This window comes from Nycticebus coucang, chromosome 1 (genome assembly GCF_027406575.1).
Source record: "Nycticebus coucang isolate mNycCou1 chromosome 1, mNycCou1.pri, whole genome shotgun sequence".
Taxonomy (NCBI): Eukaryota; Metazoa; Chordata; class Mammalia; order Primates; family Lorisidae; genus Nycticebus; species Nycticebus coucang.
In genome coordinates, this window is record NC_069780.1 from 165,465,996 (window position 1) to 165,480,018 (window position 14,023).

Sequence of the window (14,023 nt, forward strand, 5' to 3'; positions counted from 1 at the left end):
TGAACCACCACGCTCAGTCTAGAATTTTCAACTTTTGGGGGGAGGGACAGAGTCTCAAGCTGTCGCCCTGGGTACAGTGACATGGTGTCATAGTTCACAGCAACCTCCTGGGCACAAGTGATCCTCTGGCCTCAGATTTCTATTTTTAGTAGAGATGGGATCTCACTCTTTTGCTCTTACTCAGGCTGGTCTCAAACCTGTGAGCTCAAGCAATCCACCCACCTCAGCCTCCCAGAGTGAAGGAAGGGAAATAATACTAGCCATAAATTGTTACAGTAGTTAAATCTGAGTGATAGGCACATTATAGCCTGTTACTATACTACCATGCTTGAAATTTGCCATAATAATGATTTTTTTTTTTTTTTTTTTGTAGAGACAGAGTGTCACCTTATCGCCCTTGGTAGAGTGCCGTGGCCTCACACAGCTCACAGCAACCTCCAACTCCTGGGCTTAAGCGATTCTCTTGCCTCAGCCTCCCAAGTAGCTGGGACTACAGGCGCCCGCCATAACGCCCGGCTATTTTTTTTTTTTGGTTACAGTTTGGCCGGGGCCGGGTTTGAACCCACCACCCTCGGTATATGGGGCCGGCGCCCTACTGACTGAGCCACAGGTGCCGCCCAATAATGATTTTTTTTTTAAAAAAATACTATATGTAGTTTTTCAGGGCTGTGACTGTGGCTCAAAAGAGTAGGGCGCTGGCCCCATATACCGAAGGTGGCGGGTTCAAACCCAGCCCCGGCCAAAAACTGCAAAAAAAAAAAAAAAAAAAAAAAATGTATATATATATATACACACACACACACACACACTATATGTAGCTTTTCACCATACCAAAAAAAAGTTTTTCTTCTGAAGACCAAAAATATTTTGTGATAAGTTCCTTGTCCAAATATTAGATATTGCTAGTAATTTAACATTTTAAAACCAATGAGAATTAGGTACCATAACAACATTGATTCAAACTAAATTTTTCCAGGAGTCCTGTCTGTCTGATTCCTATCCCCTTCTGCTCTATCAAGTTACATTTACCCCTTCTATTGTATTAAAATGATCTAAATCAGATCCAAAGAAAACAGAAGAGTTCAGGCTCTTCTGAAGAACCTTAGGTGGTACCTAGAATTGCCAACCAACTGGTATCAAACCAGTCTGGAAATCGGGGCTTTCATAAATGTCTGTTACAACTCATTAAAGCAGGGATTCAACAGCAGCAGCCACATTCACTGTATGTCTCAATTTTTTATACTGTCTGGGTCAACAGTCAGTGTTGTATACAGCTCTGAAAGCCACCTCTGGCCCAGCCTTCCAAATACTGGTTCCGCTGTAAGCAGGAAAGAAAAAAATGAGATGAAAGTCAGACAGAGGCAGGAGGACAGGTAATAAATTGCTTTTCTGATTCCTATAAATTAATTGAGAATCCTTGTTTTTTCGTAGAACATACTTTAAAAAGATTTTAGTATTCAGACCTTCTTATCCTACTTAGATATACTTAGATATACTTTTACCATGTTTTATAGAAAAATAAAATACCTTTACGTTCTGCTTCCAAATAAATCGATGCATAGGGACTTTTGAATAATTTTGTAATTTTCTGTCTTATAATTGCCAACATATTGTGTAAACGCAATATTTAAGCCAATAAAAGGACAAATATCTGAACTTACCCAGTGTTTTACGACTTCTTTCCACAGCTGTTCTTCGAGTTTGTTCAAACATTGCTTCCAAGTCAAAAGTGCGAGCTTTTTTTCCTAAAACAAGAACAAGTGACAGGCTGTAATTATCTTTCAATAAGCTGGTCAAACTTTAGGTACTCAGTACTTAATGATTAATCAGGAACTACTTAGTTTGTCCATTTTATAGCAAAGTTCCAAGACAACCACAAACATCAAGGAAGAGTTTTTTTCACGGATTTTTTTTTTTTTTTTTTTTGTAGAGACAAAGTCTCACTTTACTGCCCTCGGCTCACAGCAACCTCCAGCTCTTGGGCTTATGTGATTCTCTTTGCCTCAGCCTCCCGAGCAGCTGGGACTACAGGCGCCCACCACAACACCTGGCTATTTTTTTGTTGTTGCAGTTTGGCCAGGGCTGGGTTTGAACCCACCACCCTCGGCATATGGGGCCGGCGCCCTACTCACTGAGCCACAGGCGCTGCCACAGATTTTTTTTTTCTTTTATTAAATCATAGCTGTGTACATTAATGCAATCATGGGGTACAATGTGCTGATTTTATATATCATTTGAAATATTCTCATAAAACTGGGTAACATAGCCTTCACCACATTTTCTTAGTTATTGTGTTAAGACATTTATATTCTCCACTTAGTAAATTTAACATGTATCCCGTAAAATGCACTGTAGATGTGGTCCCACCAATTCACAGATATATTTTTTTAACAGATAATTCTTAATAACAATTTCTTCACTAAAGTATCATTAACTAGTCAAGTTTCCCAGCCTTCTCTAATTTATGTGGATCTGCTCCACTCCTATCCACTGGAAACAATACTGGCATGTTAGGCAGAATAGAGAATGTCCATACTTAGTCTGTGGAACCTGTGAAAATGTTACAAGACATGTCAAAAGATACTTTACAGATATAACTAAAATTATGAACTTTAAAATAGGGAGATTATCTTACATGGCCCTTAAAAGCAAAAATGCAGAACAGATATAGCAGAAGTCATTAGAGACATCTGAAATGTGAGAACTTGAAGCAGTGCTGCTGGCTTGAAGATGAAGGGGACTATGTGAGAAGCACAGCAGGTATTTTAAGAAACTAAGGGACAGCCTGATAGCCAGGAGGGAAATAGATACCCCTGCCCTACTGAAAGTAATTGTATGAACATGAAAAGTAAAATCTCCCTCTTCCTGCCAGAATCTCCAGGTAAAAGCCTAGGCCTGCTGACACCTTGATTTCGGCCTTGATAGTTTGAAGCAGAAAAATCATCACAGTCTATCTTCTCGCCTACAGAACCATGAAACAATAAATCTGCATTTTTTTAAGCCACTAAACTTGGGGTAATTTGTTTTAGAAGCAGTAAAAAAAAAATACATATACATATATATAAATGGTAACTTTTTTTTAGTGACAGAGTCTCACTTTATCACCCTCAGTAGAGTGCCGTTGCGCCACAGCTCACAGCAACCTCCAACTCCTGGGCTTAGGTGATTCTCTTGCCTCAGCCTCCCGAGTAGCTGTGACTACAGGCTCCCGCACAACACCCAGCTATTTTTTGTTGCAATTTGGCCGGGGCCAGGTTCGAACCCACCACCCTTAGTATATGGGGCCAGCGCCCTACCCACTGAGCCACAGGCGCCACCCTCAAATGGTAACTTTTTTATAGTACATTATCTTAAATGTAATAATAAAATTCCCACACACTAAATGTGAGAAATAAAGCAAAGGAACTGGAGCTGATTCCCAGTAACTTTAACAGAACACTTAAAGCATTCTCCTACTTGGCATAAACATGTCAACCATGCCTTTTTCATTCTAGAATAGAGGAATAAGATACTGGGATAGAGGATTTTAAAAGTTATAGACTGGGGCGGCGCCTGTGGCTCAGTCGGTAAGGCACCGGCCCCATATACCAAGGGTGGCGGGTTCAAACCCGGCCCCGGCTGAACTGCAACCAAAAAATAGCCGGGCGTTGTGGCGGGCGCCTGTAGTCCCAGCTACTTGGGAGGCTGAGGCAAGAGAATCGCTTAAGCCCAGGAGGTGGAGGTTGCTATGAGCTGTGTGAGGCCACGGCACTCTACCGAGGGCCATAAAGTGAGACTCTGTCTCTACAAAAAAAAAACAAAAAAAAAAGTTATAGACTGGCTAGCCGGGCGTTGTGGCGGGCGCCTGTAGTCCCAGCTACTTGGGAGGCTGAGGCAAGAGAATCGCTTAAGCCCAGGAGTTGGAGGTTGCTGTGAGCTGTGTGATGCCACGGCACTCTACCAAGGGCCATAAAGTGAAACTCTGTCTCTACAAAAAAAAAAAAAAAAAAGAAACAAAAGTTATAGACTGGCTAACTGTGGTGGCTCATGCCTGTAATCCCAACACTTTGGGAGGCCAAGAAAGGAGGATCTCTTGAGACCAGTAGTTCAAGACCAGCCTGAGCAACGTAGTAAGATCCCATGTCTACAAAAAAAGAAAAAAAAAACAGGCATAGTAGCACATCCTTATAATCCCAGCTAGTCAGGAAGGTGAAGCAGGAAGATGGCTAGAGCCCCTCAGTGTTCAAGGGTACACTGAGCTATGATTATGCCACTATACTCCAGCCCGGGCAACAGAGTAAGACTCTATCTCAAAATAACATAAAATGAAATAAAATCTATAGACCAAGTATGTATAAACACAACCCAAGGCCAACATGTATACGTCCTCAAACATATAAATCTAATGTTACATTATTATCATAGAATTAATATCTACTGCTCAAAACCAAAACCTTGAGAAAGGTTCAGGGAAATGAGGAAGAATCTCAATATTTGTTTTGTTTTGTTTTTAGAGATAGATCTCACTCTGTCACCCAGGCTGGAGTACAGTGGCACAATCATAACTCACCTTCAAATCTTGGGCTCAAGGGATCCTCTTGCCTCAGCCTGCCAGATAGCTAGGACTACAGTCACTTGCCACCATGCCTGACTAATTTTTTAATGTTTACTTTTGGCAGAGACAAGAGTCTCACCATATTGCCCAGGCTGGTCTCAAACTCCTGGCCTCGAGGAATCCACCCACCTCAGCCTCCCAGAGTGCTGGGATTATAAGTGTGAGCTACCAGGCCTGGCCAAATCCACATTTAGATGAATAGCACTTATAAATTTTTTTTTTTTTTTTGAGGCAGAGTCTCACTATGTCACCCTCAATAGAGTGCGTGGTGTCACAGTTCACAGCAACCTCAAACCCTTGGGCTCAAGCGATTCTCCTACCTCAGCCTCCCAAGCAGCTGGGACCACAGGCGCCAACCACAACACCCAGCTATTTTTTGTTACAGTTGCCATTGTTGGTTAGCTGGCCTGGGCTAGGTTCAAACCCACCACCTTCAGTGTATGTGGCTGGTGCTGTAACCACTGTGCTACAGGCGCTGAGCCAGCACTTTATAATTTTAAATGGAAAGTAAAGAGAAAACATCATTCATGTATTGGGCTAGCAAGCTTTTATTTACTTTGATTGCTTTGATTGGTTTTTTAAAAGAATCGTATTTATTCCTGCCTTGGTAGGGATATGACAAAAACGGTATTCTTACATTTTTTTACTTTGGTGTACACTGAAACTTTTCTGGAGGGTATTATGGTAATAAGTACCAAGAAGAAAAAATACCCATTTTTAATTACTTTTTTAATATTTGTATTTCTGAATAAAGTAGCCTTCTTTTTAGAAATCTGCCCTAAAGAAACACACATCAAAAATCTACATACAAAAAGAAAGAAAAGTGTTATTCATAACAATGTTCACTTTAGCATTATTGGTAAGTTAAAATTATAAAGTATACAGGGTTTACCTAACAATTGCAATCAGTGTAACCTGGCTTATTGTACCCTCAATGAATCCCCAACAATAAAAAAGAAAAGGGTGGGTAGAGGGAGGGGGATCGGTGGGATCACACCTGTGGTGCATCTTACAGGGGTATTTGCGAAACTTGGTAAATGTAGAATGTAAAGGTTTTGGCACAGTAACTGAGATAACGCTGGAAAGGCTACGTTAACCACTGTGATAAAAATGTGTCAAATGGTCTATGAAGCAAGTGTATGATGCCCCATGATCATATCAATGTATACAGTTATGATTTAATAAAAAAAAAGAAAGAAAAGAAAGTATACAGGGAAAAGTTTAAATGTATTACACACTATAACACCTCTATTAGACCGTTTACTATTTGTTCATTAAAAATGTTTCAGAGGAGCTGCTCAGGAGGCTGAGGCAAGAGAATCGCGTAAGCCCAAGAGTTAGAGGTTGCTGTGAGCCGTGTGACGCCACGGCACTCTACACGAGGGTGGTACAGTGAGACTCTGTCTCTACAAAAAAAAAAAAAAATGTTTCAGAGGGGTCAAGCACGGTGGCTCACACCTGTAATCCTTGCACTCTGGATGGCTGAAGCCAGAGGACTGCCTGAGCTTACAGGTTTGAGACCAGTCTGAGCCAGAGCGAGACCTCGTCTCTAAAAATAGCCAGGCATTGTGGCAGGCACCTGTACTCCTAGCTACTCCAGAAGCTGAGGCAAAAGAACTGCTTGAGCCCAAGAGTTTGAGGTTGCTGTGAATGAGGGTGACAAAGTGAGACTCTGTCTCAAAAAAAAAAAACATTGTTTTGGAAGAGTATCTTATGAGAAAATCTTCAAAATATTGTATTTAAAAATAATATAAACTTATTCATAAGTGTGTTAATTTTTCTAAATATACAACAGAAAAGATTGAAAAGCAAATTAAACTTTAAGTCTTGTTTTCTTGATCATGAAAGTATGACTTTTAGGGTTTTTTTGGTTTTTTTTTGTTTTTTTTTGTAGGGACAGAGTCTCATTTTATGGCCCTTGGTAGAGTGCCGTGGCCTTACACAGCTCACAGCAACTTCCAACTCCTGGACTTCAGCGATTCTCTTGCCTCAGCCTCCCAAACTTTTAGTTTTTTCTTTGCAATTAATTGCCTTCTCTGGATTTTCAGCTATTAATATGTGTTTTTTGTTTTTTTGAGACAGAGTTTCACTCTGTCCCCGAACTACAATGCAGTAGTGTCATCATAGTTCAATTCAGCTGAAAACTCTCTAGGCTGAGCTCAAGTGATGTTTCTGCCTCACCCTTCCAACTACCTGGGACTACAGGCACATACCACCACATCTTGCTTATTTTTCTATTTTTTTGTAGGGGTGGGGGTCGCACTATGTTACTCAGGCTGGTCTCAAACTCCTGACCTCAGCCTCACAAAGTGCTGGGGTTACAGATGTGAGCCACTGTGCCCAGACAATAAGTGTTATTTTTGACATTAAAGAGGGAAGCTTTAAAAAACAAGTGAAAAAACAAGTACTATAATTAGTCTTTTGTAGATCTCAACACCTAGAAAATAGTAAATATGTGACTCAAGCCATTAGTCAAATAAATAAATGAACAGGCAATCTTAGACACATTAGCCAGCCTAACATTAATTCTCTCCAAGACCCAATTATGGAAAAACAATTTACATTTGAGTATTACCGACTGTAATGTTTTTAACAAGTGAGTATATCTGTTGGAGACTTTTTTCTTAACTTCATAAGATGCCATGACCAGGACAGAGAGCCTAAAGTGAAGATTTTGGAGGAGAAAGAACTGAATCAAAAAGGCCTGTATATAACCATTAGAGAATCACGCAATGGCCCATATGCTGCCCTAGGAGCCATCATCTCTATAAGGAATACTCGATCCTTAGTTCTCAGGCTTAGGACGCAAACATCCTCCAAGTGGGTTAAATCTTCCTTTCTCTCAGAGCTTCTTGCGTCACCTGAGCTGATTCCAACAAACAAGCCGGCTAAAAGGCAAATGGGGAAAAGTGTCCAGAAACAGCAAGGTATACACAAGAATTAAAGACATTACGAGTTGGTACAGTGGAAAGTGCCGATAGAAATGACAGCTCGCTCCCCTCTCTCAACCCACTGCTCCTAAAACCTCTACAAAAGGAGACAGGGGTCTGCCTAGGACAGTCACTCACCGAACCCCGTGAAGCCCATGGTGACTGCCAGCTGCGGGTCCGATCCCGAGGCGTCTGAGCCTGTCACTGGAGCAAGAGAAGAGGAGTCCTCGTTAGCCCGGTGCCCTCAGCTTCCCAGCACGGCCCACCCTGCCCGGACTCGTCTCACGAAACCTACCTTCGCTGGGCCCGGAATGCTCCATGGCTAGCACACCGCAGTACCAGCCACAGTCGTATCCCAAACAGCAGCAGCCGACTTACTGCAAAACCGCCACAAACCCAGGAGGAAGTAGCACTTCCCAGCGTCAGTGTCCGGGCCAACGCCAAGAGCGGTGCCTTCCACAAGGGAACCACGACTTTCTGCGCAGCGCCGCCCTTGCGGGTGGGCGGGGAACCGCCACCAAGGCCGACTCCAACTTAAACCTAGGGAGGGGGAGAAAGTATTGGGATTTATGCATAACAACACCCTTTCCTTTTTAAGACGCGTTCACCAAGGTGACTCTTAATCCTCACAGAACTATAAAGAGAAGTCAATAATCTTGCCTTTGCGCTTTATCGTTCTCTATGGAGTTCTTCACCTTTTCAGTATATTTTAAGGAAGAAAATGAATACCTACCACATTACGGTAAAGCACTTTGAAGAAAGCTAAAACGACCTGAGAAGCTAAGGGATTTGTCAGAAAATGCTCTCTAAAGGCTCGGCGCCCATAGCACAGCGGTTACGGCCCCGGCCACATGCACCAAGGGTGGCAGGTTGGAACCTGGTCAGGACCAGCTAAGCAACAATGATAACTTAAAAAATTAGCCGGGCGTTGTGGCAGGTTCCTGTAGTCCCAGCTACTTGGGAGACTGAGGCAAGAGAATTGCTTAAGGCCAAGAGTTGGAGGTTGCTGCGAGCTGTGATGTCACAGCACCCTACTGAGGGTGACATAGTGAGACTGTCTCAAAAACAAAGAAAGAAAAGAAAATGTTCTCTAAAGTCATGCTCTTATATAAAGACTCCCATGGGTGGCGCCTGTGGCTCAAGGAGTAGGGCGGCGGTCCCATATGCCAGAGGTGGTAGGTTCAAACCTAGCCCTGGCCAAAAACCCCCAAAAAAAAAAAAAAGACTCCCACTGACTATTAGCCATGCTTGGTTATAGAGTATGGGTTCCTAAAACATTTTATACACATATATTTTCAATTCATATTGGTTGTAATTTCTTTACACCTTGACTTCTTATCTATGCTATGAATTGATGGTGTATGATTTATTTTTTATATCTCTGAAGTCTAGTAAAATTGTTTATTCCTAATGTTGCTGACTAAAAATTTTTCATAAAGTTATTCATTAGCCCCACTACTAACTTTAGTCCCCTATCTCAACTTATGTTTTAACTATATACCCTTACTGATAATGGTCAAGTCTAATATTATTTCCACCTCTCTTACAATAAAATTCAAAAGTTGATTTTTTTGTTTTGTTTTGTTTGGAGGCAGAGTCTTACTCTGTCACACTGGATAGAGTGCAGTGGCATCATCATAGCTCTTAGCAACCTCAAACTCTTGAGCTCAAGTGATCCTCCTGCCTCAGCCTGTTGAGTAGCTGTGGCTACAGTCACCTGTCCAGATGTCTGGCCAATTTTCTCTATTTTTAGTAGAGCTAGGGTCTCCCTCTTGCTCAGGCTGATCTCAAACTTCCTAGCTCAAGCAATCCACCCACCTCAGCTTACCAGAGTGCTAGGATTACAGGTGTGAGCTACTGTGCCCCTCCAAAATTCAAAAGAATTAACATGCCCTTCAAAGCCTTTCCAACTTCATCTTTTTCTATTTTCTTCCACACTAGCCATCTTTCAGTTCTATAGGTAGCCTCAGAATACAGTGTCTCAAAAGTTCTGACTCTTTAGAAATGTACATGCCCTTGATTTTACCCTACTCATCTTTCAGGTCTCAAATTAAACATCACTTTCTCTCATAAGCATTCGCAGATCTTTATAGAACTTTTCCAACTAAGTTAAATCCCTTCATATATCATGTAACTTAGTACCCTTTCTTGACAACACAATGCCTGAGCAGGTACTGAGTATTTGTTAAATGAGTGAATGAATAAAAGAAATAAAGTAGTTGTGAAGGCAAAAGCTACTCCTAATATGTGCAGGATGTTATATTATTTGAGGCAACAAAGTATGGTTTTATTTCAAGAGATTACTAAACCACTAAATCAATGTGAACTCCAATCAATAGGCTAGTTCATTGTGCCTTTAACAAAATAAGTTATTAATAATGCCATTGTCTCTTTCCTAAGTACAGATAAGTAGACATTAGATACTGAAATTGAACTTTATGAAACATTTCATTGTGTGACTCATAAATAGCTGTTTCATCTCCCCAGCTTATGGTTTTAAATGATATATAAGATTTTAAACAACAAAGTACTGGAAGAAAAAAAGGAAGAAAAATGGAAGATAGATATCCTCCACCACTGTGAACAGGTAATTGTGATCATTAGAGAAAAATCACAAAATGCATTTGCTATTGATAAAGGATGGAAGTATAATTGCACTAGTGTTGACATCTGCATTAAATTATTTCTTTTCTGTTTTTATCTGCATGAAATATTTTCTTTCTTTTTTTTTTTTTTTAGACAGAGTCTCACTTTGTTGCCCTCGGTAGAAAGTCATGGTGTCACAGCCCACAGCAACCTTAAACTCCTGGGCTCATGTGATACTCTTGCCTCAGCTTTTCATTTTTCAATGGATGTGAGGGGTTTTTTGTTTGTTTGTTTTTTGTTGCAGTTTGGCCAGGGCCGGATTTGAACCCGCTACCCTCGGTATATGGGGCCAGCGCCCTACTCACTGAGCCACAGGCGCCGCCCTGCATGAAATATTTTCGTAATCGTAATTGTTAAGCGTAAGAGGGCAACTTCGGTTTTCTTGGAGCAAATGAGTAAATTTATTCATCACTCAAATATCTGACAGGCAACATAGCATAGTGTTAAGTAAATGAGTTCAAGAACCAAAATGTCTGGCTTCAAACCCTGGTTTTGATAATGTGAGCTATGGTGAGTTAGAGTCATTTCATCTCTATGTGTTTCAGTTTTCTCATTTAAATGGATTATACTTTCATATTACCTATCGTGTCATAGGTTTTGCTGGTGGTTGATTATATTTCTTTATTTTTATTTTATTATATTTTCCTGGACAAGGGTTCTGATTTGTTTTTCTTCTTTTATTTTTATGAGTTAATGCTTATAAAGTAATATTATAGGAGGGCTGTCCAAAAAGTATCTAGTCATGTAATATGAAAAATAGGATTAGGGCAGCGCCTGTGGCTCAGTGAGTAGGGTGTCGGCCCCATATACCGAGGGTGGCGGGTTTGAACCCAGCCCCAGCAAACTGCAACAAAAAAATAGCATTGTGGTGGGCGCCTGTAGTCCCAGCTACTCGGTAGACTGAGGCAAGAGAATCGCCTAAACCCAAGAGCTGGAGATTGCTGTGAGCTGTGACGCCACAGCACTCTACTAAGGGTGACAAAGTGAGACTCTGTCTCTAACTAAAAAAAAAAAAGAAAGAAAGAAAAATAGGATTGGGCCAGACATGATGGCTCATGCCTGTAATCCTAGCAGTCTGGGAGGCTAAGGTGGGTGGATTACTTGAGCTCAGGAAATTGAGACCAGCCTGAGCAAGAGTGAGACCCCGGCTCTATTAAAAATAGAAAAACTGGGCAGCGCCTGTGGCTCAGTTGGTAAGGCGCTGGCCCTATATACTGAGGGTGGAGGGTTCAAACCCGGCCCCGGCTGAACTGCAACCAAAAAATAGCTGGGTATTGTGGCGGGCGCCTGTAGTCCCAGCTACTTGGGAGGCTGAGGCAAGAGAATCACTTAAGCCCAGGAGTTGGAGGTTGCTGTGAGCTGTGTGATGCCACAGCACTCTACCGAGGGCCATAAAGTGAGACTCTGTCTCTACAAAAAAAAAAAATAAAAAATAGAAAAACTAGGCTCAGTTCCAGTGGCTCAAGCAGCTAAGGCACCAGTCACACACACCTGAGCTGGCGGGTCAGAATCCAGCCCCGGCTTGCCAAACAATGATGGCTGCAACCAAAATATAGCCAGGCATTGTGGCGAGCGCCTATAGTCCCAGCTACTTGGGAAGCATAGGCAAGAGAATCGCTTAAGCCCGGGAGTTCGCGGTTGCTCTGAGCTGTGATGCCATGGCACTCTACCCGAGGTGACAGCTTGAGGCTCTGCCTCAAAAAAAAAAGAAAAGAAAAACTAGCAGGGCAGAGTGGTGGGCTCCTATAGTCCCAGCTACTCAGAAGGGTGAGGCAATAGGATTGTTGAAGCCCAAGAATTTGAGGTTGCTATGAGCTATGATGCCACAGGCCTCTACCCAGGAAGACAGAGTAAGGCTGTCTAAAAAAAAAAAAAAAATCTACATAACTCAGTAACGCAATGTTTCCCAAATAACAGACATATAATTATACAGAATCCTACATGGTTAAAAGATCCAAGCAAAGCTACACAAGTGGATTTTAATGTAGTATAGTACAAAAAAATTACTGATGGTTTCAATATACACTTCATAATTAAATTTGAGAAACTGCCACTTGTAGGTTCTTCCCTTTCTGCTATGGCTGAAGCCATGAGTATCCTCAAGCTTCATGAGAGGCTTGCCTCCAGTGACCTCTGCTGTGACAAAAGGAGATCTGATTCAATCCCAATGAGATCACCAAAATCACCAACATCAACTCCCATCAGCACATCTGGAAACTGATCAAAGATGAGGTGACCATCCACAAACCTATGACTGCACATTCCCAGGTTTGATGCTGGCAAAACACCTTTTACCACCAGAAAGACAGGTACATGGGCATAGGTAAGTGAAAGGGTATGGTCAGTGCTTGAATGCCAGAGAAGTTAACCTGGATGAAGAGGACAAGAATTCCTTTTTTTTTTTTTTTTTTTGAGACAGAATCTCACTTATTAACCCTCGGTAGAATGCTGTGGCGTCACAGCTCACAGCAACCTCCAAATCCTCAGTCTCTGGCGATTCTCCCAGCTCAGCCTCCCGAGTAGCCGGGACTACGTCCGCCACAACGCCTGGCTATTTTTTTGTTGCAGCTTGGCCAGGGCTGGGCTTGAATCCACCACCCTCTGTATATAGGGCCGGCGCCCCACCCACTGAACCACAGGTGCCACCCAGGACAAGAATTCTTTCTGACTGCTCAGGAGACTGACTGCCACACATATCATAGCCTGTACCTTAAGGTAAAGGGGAACATTAAAAAAAAAAAAATAAGCATGGGTAACAAGAAAAAAAATAAGCATGGGATCTGGTTCATGGCAACATGGGTAAACACACCAAGAAGGTCAGGATCATCTGTAAATACAGGACCAGTCTGGCGCCACCCTCCAGAAAATAGTGAAGAAAATTGAAATGAGGCAGCACGCCAAGTACACTTGCTCATTCTGTGGAAAAACCAAGATGAAGAGACCAAGTTGTGGGGATCTAACACTGTGGTTCCTGGATCTACAACACCCACACCACTTTTGCTTTTACAATGAAGTCTGCCATCAGAAGAATGAAGAAATTAAAAGACCAATACCTTTTCAGATGACACACGCCTATGTAGTAAATGGGATAATTTATGTAACAGGAAAAATAAAAATGAAAAATGAAAAATGAAAATGAAAAATGAAAAAATAAAAATAAAAATGAAAAAAAAAACAAGCAGATTCTCATGACACACATCCACAAGCTGAAAACAGATAAGGCCCACAAGAAGCTCTGTGTGACCAGGCCTGTAGTTGTAACACCAAGGAAGCACACAAGCACAAAGAAGGAGCCTCCAAGCCAAGAAGGAGGCACTCATCAGGACTCTGTCCCAGGAGGAAAAGACCAAGAAATAAAGCTCCTCTTCTCTTCTCTGTACATAGTAGCCTCAGTGATTAGATAGATCAGTCATTTAAATAAAATTGCCTTTATCTGCTTAACAAAGAAACAAGGGAAAGAATCAACACTTGTCAAGACTTTGTACGGAACCAAAAATGAGTATTGTGCACAAGCGTCTAAAAAGACCATTAAAATACTTTTCCTTTGTCCAACTACTTAATTGAATGAGGCCATATTATCTTCATAATTCTTCAACTAAATAAAGTGTTACAACATAATAACAGCAGATAAAGATATGAGAATCCAGCTATCTCTTGTTAAGCTAGACATTAGAGATTTGCAAAAATATAAAGTCATTCTTCTTCTTTTAGTTTTAAAAACCATAGTGATTTCTCACTAAAAAAAGTGTTATTTACATATTAAAATAGATTAGGTTTATTTTAGTTAATTTTTTTAATTTTTAATTTTCATTATTAATTATTCACAAATATTAATAAACCCAATCCATACAAA

General features: G+C 41.3%; 1 protein-coding gene across 2 annotated transcripts in view; it reads right to left on the minus strand.

Annotated features, from left to right (window-relative positions):
- WDR70 (WD repeat domain 70) overlaps positions 1-14,023 on the minus strand; it is a 345,496-nt gene that overhangs the window by 322,862 nt on the left and 8,611 nt on the right. For both annotated transcript variants that reach the window (XM_053592015.1, XM_053592008.1), the window contains exons 2-4: positions 7,820-8,064; positions 7,663-7,728; positions 1,662-1,745 (exon numbers count right to left, since the gene is read on the minus strand). In XM_053592015.1, coding sequence (XP_053447990.1) covers positions 1,662-1,745; positions 7,663-7,728; positions 7,820-7,844 — 175 coding nt within the window. In that variant the 5' untranslated portion in view covers positions 7,845-8,064. The remainder of the gene's footprint in view (positions 1-1,661; positions 1,746-7,662; positions 7,729-7,819; positions 8,065-14,023) is intronic.